This window comes from Sinocyclocheilus grahami, unplaced genomic scaffold (genome assembly GCF_001515645.1).
Source record: "Sinocyclocheilus grahami isolate Dianchi unplaced genomic scaffold, SAMN03320097.WGS_v1.1 scaffold8440.1, whole genome shotgun sequence".
NCBI classification, from domain to species: Eukaryota; Metazoa; Chordata; class Actinopteri; order Cypriniformes; family Cyprinidae; genus Sinocyclocheilus; species Sinocyclocheilus grahami.
Window position 1 is genome coordinate 2,028 of NW_015512061.1, and position 7,433 is coordinate 9,460.

The following is a 7,433-nucleotide window of genomic DNA, read 5'->3' on the forward strand; positions in this document are numbered from 1 at the left end:
TAACGCTCAGATTGTTGGGATCCACTGGCATGGGGTCATCAAAGAAACGACCGTCCAAGTGTGGGTCAAGAAAAATCCCACCCATTGCACCCCTGATATCGGTTGGGGGGGTTACATTAAGGAAAGACAAAGACCTAAACAAGAGGTAAAGAGATGAAGAGATTTAAATATGTTAGTTACTGCTTTTAGTTCTAACATACATTCACCACAGACACATAAGAGTTTGACACTATACTACTGATCAAGTTTTTCAAAAGAAGCTCACCAAGGATCCATTTATTTGATCAAAAATGCAATAAAACCAATAATATTCTGAAATATTATTAACTTATTAACTTATTCCAGTGATGGCAAAAGCTAAATGTTCAGCAACCATTACTCCAGTCTTCAGTGTCACATTATCCTTTAAAAATTATTCCTGTTATTTTCATTATTGAAAACAGCCGTACTGCATAATTTTTTTTTGAAACTATAATGCATTTTTCTGGATTCTTTGATAAATAGAAATGTCAAAAGAACAGAATGAATTTGAAATATAAATCTTTTGTAACATTACAAATGTCTTTACTGTCACTTTTGATCAATTTAATGAATCCTTGCTAAATAAAAAAAATTTCGTAAAAAAAAAAAAAAAAAACTGACCCCACACATTTGAGCATAGAGTACAAGCAGCTTTGGTTACTTCTTGACCCATCTTACCCATGTAAGACCCAAGTATCACACTCGTCTGCCCTATTGACGTAGTTTTCTGGCAGTAGCCCAGATAACCCTGTGCTCATCGAGGTCCCATAGACCCAGCCCTCACTGGCAGTGGCCTGTTCTGTAGACGACATGAAGATGAAGTCACCGGGCACCAGCTCCAGTTCATCATCATTCTGAGGCACATAGGGGTACATCACCCGCAAGGTCTTAAAACAGAAAGATAGAAAGTTACAAAGCCACCAAAACCAAAAAGTCAGTATATGATAACAGAATTAATTAGTAATCTATCAGCATTAACAAAAAGAGCATTTTAATTAAATATATTCAATCATCCATTATAAATACAACAGGTTAATACTTAATACTAAGTGGATTAATACAAAGTGTATCCATCTTATTTATAATTTGGAAATTATTAAAATAATTGCACGGATACAGATGAATCAAAGTAGTGATACATTGGTATATTTTATTTGGACATTCGATAGCAAATATTTAGTATCAACAATGGTAAATTATATACTAAATGATGATAAATGATCTGACAATAATTACTTAAAACAAAACACTACAGGTGCATCTCAATAAATTAGAATGTCGTGGAAAAGTTCATTTATTTCAGTATTTCAACTCAAATTGTGAAACTCGTGTATTAAATAAATTCAATGCACACAGACTGAAGTAGTTTAAGTCTTTGGTTCTTTTAATTGTGATGATTTTGACTCACATTTAACAAAAACCCACCAATTCACTATCTCAACAAATTAGAATACTTCATAAGACCAATAAAAAAACATTTTTAGTGAATTGTTGGCCTTCTGGAAAGTATGTTCATTTACTGTACATGTACTCAATACTTGGTAGGGGCTCCTTTTGCTTTAATTACTGTCTCAATTCGGCGTGGCATGGAGGTGATCAGTTTGTGGCACTGCTGAGGTGCTATGGAAGCCCAGGTTTCTTTGACAGTGGCCTTCAGCTCATCTGCATTTTTTGGTCTCTTGTTTCTCATTTTCCTCTTGACAATACCCCATAGATTCTCTATAGGGTTCAGGTCTGGTGAGTTTGCTGGCCAGTCAAGCACACCAACACCATGGTCATTTAACCAACTTTTGGTGCTTTTGGCAGTGTGGGCAGGTGCCAAATCCTGCTGGAAAATGAAATCAGCATATTCAAAAAGCTGGTCAGCAGAAGGAAACATGAAGTGCTCCAAAATTTCTTGGTAAACGGGTGCAGTGACGTTGGTTTTCAAAAAACAAAATGGACCAACACCAGCAGATGACATTGCACCCCAAATCATCACAGACTGTGGAAACTTAACACTGGACTTCAAGCAACTTGGGCTATGAGCTTCTCCACCCTTCCTCCAGACTCTAGGACCTTGGTTTCCAAATGAAATACAAAACTTGCTCTCATCTGAAAAGAGGACTTTGGACCACTGGGCAACAGTCCAGTTCTTCTTCTCCTTAGCCCAGGTAAGACGCCTCTGACACTGTCTGTGGTTCAGGAGTGGCTTAACAAGAGGAATACGACAACTGTAGCCAAATTCCTTGACACGTCTGTGTGTGGTGGCTCTTGATGCCTTGACCCCAGCCTCAGTCCATTCCTTGTGAAGTTCACTCAAATTCTTGAATCGATTTTGCTTGACAATCCTCATAAGGCTGCGGTTCTCTCAGTTGGCTGTGCATCTTTTTCTTCCACACTTTTTCCTTCCACTCAACTTTCTGTTAACATGCTTGGATACAGCACTCTGTGAACAGCCAGCTTCTTTGGCAATGAATGTTTGTGGCTTACCCTCCTTGTGAAGGGTGTCAATGATTGTCTTCTGGACAACTGTCAGATCAGCAGTCTTCCCCATGATTGTGTAGCCTAATGAACCAAACTGAGAGACCATTTTGAAGGCTCAGGAAACCGTTGCAGGTGTTTTGAGTTGATTAGCTGATTGGCATGTCACCATATTCTAATTTGTTGAGATAGTGAATTGGAGGGTTTTTGTTAAATGTGAGCCAAAATCATCACAATTAAAAGAACCAAAGACTTAAACAACTTCAGTCTGTGTGCATTGAATTTATTTAATACACGAGTTTCAAAATTTGAGTTGAATTACTGAAATAAATGAACTTTTCCACGACATTCTAATTTATTGAGTATAATATTAAGGATGCTAGATAAAAAATACAAAAAAAACAATGAATGACAACAATTTGACTACCTCATGATTGGCAAATCGGATGTCCCGTGACAAAAGCACAGCCTGCCAATCACAGCCCAATGTTATATCTACACCTTTGGCAAGTTGTTCTAATGATGCAAGATGGTTGGATTGGAAGTGGTAGGCCAGAGTTACATGAAGCTGCTTCTTATGGGGCTCCACATGAACATCTGCAGAGAGAGAGAGAACTTTTTTATTTTATTTTACATTGAATGAACCTTTTTGGCAATACAAATGCCTGTTTTCTTCCATGCTAGTAAAGCACACTAAAATTGAATTGAAAGAGGTAGGAAGGGAGCTGCAAAGACAGAAAATTAAGACTATTGCTCCACTGTGTCATCATCAGTTATATGCAGGCATAGCAATAACAAACAAACACACACACACCTGCTTTGGAAGCCGCCTCAGTAGCAAAGTCTGCAGCAAAGCTCTTGATCACCTCAGCCACTTTCTCTTCCACAAAGAGGCCGATGAAGTTTGAGGATGAGTAAAACTCCAGGGGTAGTGGGGAGGGGAAACGACCTCTCCACTGACCCACCACTGCCTGCAGAGCTTCACAGAGGACATCTACCTTACTATCTGCACACTACAGTGACAGAGAAAGAGATACAGTCTTACAGTGATGTTATCAACAACAAAGAACATACACTACCATTCAAAAATTCAGAAACATTTCAAAAACGTTTTTTGGAAGAAATTAACACATAAATAAATTCCTAATGATACAAAAGATTTCTATTGCAAATAAGTGCTGTTCTTTTGAACTTTCTAAAAACATTCCGGAAAAAAAGTAGTGTGAATTCCACAAAAATAATAAGCAGAACAACTGTTTTTTTTTTTTTTACACTGATAGTAAGAAATGTTTCTTGAGCACTAAATCAGCATATTAGAGTGATTTCTGAAAGATCACGTGACATAATGGCTGCTATAAATTCAGCTTTGCCACCACAGGAATTAATTACATTTTAAAATATATTAAAATAGAAAACTGTTATTTTAAGTTGCAATAATATTTCACAGTATTACTGTTTTTAACAACTGATAATAAATTCAGCCTTGGTAAGCATAAGAGACTTGTGAAAAATAAAACGAATGGTGGTGTATATCACATACAGATAGCATGTAAGAACATAACTGGCAGCGTTGAATGCTGGGGGAGATTATCAATAAATAATGACTTGAATTTGGATCTGTTCGTTGCATTACCTCAGAAGATAGCATGTACCTTTTTTGTAATCAAAATGGTTTGTTGTATCCTTTGCAACATTGTGTGCATGAACTTTGTTATTCAGCAATGAAAAATGACAGAACTAAATTATTTTCAATTTTCTATTAAAGTGCCTGTCGTACATTCACAGCTAATACTGTTTGCTTCAGTTATGCTAAAATGTTTGTGTTTTTCCTTATTTTTAAGTTGCGTTGGACAAAAGCATCTGCTACATTATTATGTAAATTTATACATGTAAACTTTTTTTAAGTTATATTTATAAGCTGTTTTCATTATTCAAAAGACATTCAAAGTTATTTTCAATTTTCTATTAAAGTGCCTGTCGTACATTCACAGCTAATACTGTTTGCTTCAGTTATGCTAAAATGTTTGTGTTTTTCCTTATTTTTAAGTTGCGTTGGACAAAAGCATCTGCTACAATATTATGTAAATTTATACATGTAAACTTTTTTTAAGTTATATTTATGGGCACAGGACCGAGTTTGGGCAGCCCTGCTTTATTGGGACAGGACAGTGGAGAGCTGACAGGAAAGCTTTGGGTGGAGAGAAGGGAGCGGGATCAGCAAAGGACCTTGAGGCGGGAATCGAACTCGGGCCACCGTGAGCGCAGTTGCGCTATATGTCAATGTACTAACCACAAGGCTTTCAGTGCCAACTATACATATAAACTTTTTATAGTTTCTAAGAGGCTGTGCCACACACACAAAAAATACAATAAAAATAAAAATAAAACATTTGCCTAATCTGTTTTTTAAAAAAAGCATTCAAAAAGTGGTATTGAGTAAAACAACACAAAATAACAGATCTAGTAAAGACACATGTTTGTATATATTGATGAAGTGCTCTGACCATGAAGAACTGGCAGAGGGTTATGTGAGGGAAGATGTTGTGGGCTTTGTTCTTGCCACATGTAATGCGACTCTGCTGCCAGAAGTTGGAGAGCTGGTTGAGGAGGGGACCGCTGGGTTTCAGGTACAGCACATACTCCCTGGGTAAAGGATCATCCAGGAACGGGTCATCCACATGGGAGAACAACCTGCAAAATAGACATTCAGGCCATGTTCGATAAGGCATTATAAATAAGTGAGCAGTAGGTACACTTTTTGATTGGGACTGAAATGAACAACATGGTAAGTTTAATTTTATTTTTAAAGTAAGAACATATCAATGATAAAATGCTTCTGACTCCCTGACAGCAGAGGGCAGCAGTAAACCATTAAAGGTGAAGTGCACACAAAACTGAGTTTCAGATTATATGTGAGCCCACCTCATAGTGTAATGTTTCTTTTCAGTGTGTGTTTGTGCTCAAGTTAAAATGCAACATATTATCATTTCAAAACTTAAAGAGTGTCTGTGGCTCAGCACGGTTCAGCTGAAATGAATGGCTGTAAAAAAAACGACAAGGGTCACGGTGAACGTGTGTGGGTGTGCACACTCACCAGTCACAGGATGCTTGTACATTTCTGCCCCCAGTCGAAACCAGCGCTTTTAGCCTGTAACAGAAAGGACACAGAGAGAGAGAAAGAGTGAGAGATCAGCTCAATTGCTGTACTGGTCACAAAATCAATGGCCTCCTTTCCGGAGGATGTTTATCAGTACATTAGTGCTGAGGAGTTTTCTCAGAGATCTAAATTTGATATCACGGAGATGTTCCTCTATTGTTTCTATCTTTGTATATGAAACATATTGTTTATCGTGCATGAAATCACTAAATAGGCTAAACAAACTCCATGATAACACTCCAAAACATTCGTTGTTCCCCAGAACATACTGGGAAAGCTGGATAATCACTTGTTTACAGACATTTATGAATATTGAGGCGGCTTCATTTTCTGGATTCGTTTAAACAGGGTTTCTGCAGGATTTTTTAAGTGCAAATTAAAGACTTTTTAAGACCTTTATTAAGACCTGCACAAATAAAATTAATACCATATGAGCGGGGTAGGGCAATGTCTATAGTACCATATTAAACTGTAAAATGACTGTAAAAAAAGCATAATTTACAATTCATATACAAGTTTTCACAAAAAAACAAACAGTTTTATAAAATGATAAACTTTACATTTCAGCCTTTAAACCATTTTTAAGAAAATGGAGTCGGAAGTATTAATCATTACATTAATTTAAAGAATTATTATCAATAAATTATTATATAAATTAAATAACAAATTAGGGGTTTGCAATATTGACAAAACATCTCATTATTTTCTGGGATTTTAATCGATAACAATAATTAGACGATATTTTGCTGAGTGTGTTATTGTGCTGATATCTTAAGGACTACAGTAGACTCCTGAATTTATATATATATATGTAATAATATATATTATATTATGTGTGGTCAGTTCACAGCAGTGATAGAAATGAAATTTTTCCAATAAGTTTTATGGGCATTTTTAACTTTAAGCCATTTTTCTCTAAAAGTGTGCAACAACTTTTGAGTCAAATTCTTGCATTTGGACTGTTACAAAGCAAATTAAATCAGTATCAACAAAATTTATCTTTGCAATACAGAGGAAACACAGAAGCTGCATCTTATGTGGCATTTAGATATATTTACACACTGTGTAATGCAGCTCAGAGGGACATGGAATACTTTAACCTGCAGTTACAAATCCATGAATAATGTTTTGATATTTTAAACATAAAACATTGAAAACTGAGGTTTGAAATTATTTTTTAAAAAATGAAAAGATACTTTAAATGTGAAATTAAAACCATCAGTAGGTGGCAGCAAGTCACTTTTAATAAGTGAGTCATTGCGATTGAACCGAATCATTTAAACGGTTGATTCATTCAGGAACGAAACACCATCATGTTGCTCAGAGACGCAAAACAGCGCTGCTTTTTGTTGGAAATAATAGAGCAAAAGCTGGAAATACGGTGTCTAAAACATAAGTCAATATCACAATTGTAATCGTGTTGACTTTTGGAGAAAAAAAGAGCACTCTTCGTGTGATATTAACTATATGAAATTATATAAATATATACATTTTCTGCCCCCATATCTTGAATTATGTGATAATTCGAAATGCATTTTAATAGACGATTCATGCAGTGAAAGAACACACTCTAAATGCGCGTACTAGTTTAACCTATATTAACTGACTTCATCACCTAATGTATGTGTGCAGACTGTGCACTCTGTAGGTGTGTTTTGTTTGCTTTTTGCGATGTAGGGCCTACTCGATAATGTTGAATCGCACATCATTAAAACAACAATTACGATATCGCAGACCATATATATCGCACACCTTACGGTTTAGATTTTTATAATGCATTGTCTTCTTATCT

At 35.9% G+C, this 7,433-nt stretch overlaps 1 protein-coding gene across 1 annotated transcript in view; it reads right to left on the reverse strand.

Annotated features, from left to right (window-relative positions):
• Window positions 1–5,632, reverse strand: part of LOC107578033 (ubiquitin-associated and SH3 domain-containing protein B-like) — a gene marked incomplete at both ends in the record, with an annotated part of 7,519 nt that extends 1,887 nt beyond the window's left edge. The window contains 6 exons of the mRNA XM_016264036.1: window positions 5–134; window positions 700–908; window positions 2,912–3,081; window positions 3,299–3,497; window positions 4,989–5,175; window positions 5,579–5,632. Of these exons, the coding sequence (XP_016119522.1) occupies window positions 5–134; window positions 700–908; window positions 2,912–3,081; window positions 3,299–3,497; window positions 4,989–5,175; window positions 5,579–5,632 (949 nt within the window). The remainder of the gene's footprint in view (window positions 1–4; window positions 135–699; window positions 909–2,911; window positions 3,082–3,298; window positions 3,498–4,988; window positions 5,176–5,578) is intronic.
• Between the last annotated feature and the right edge of the window lie 1,801 nt (window positions 5,633–7,433).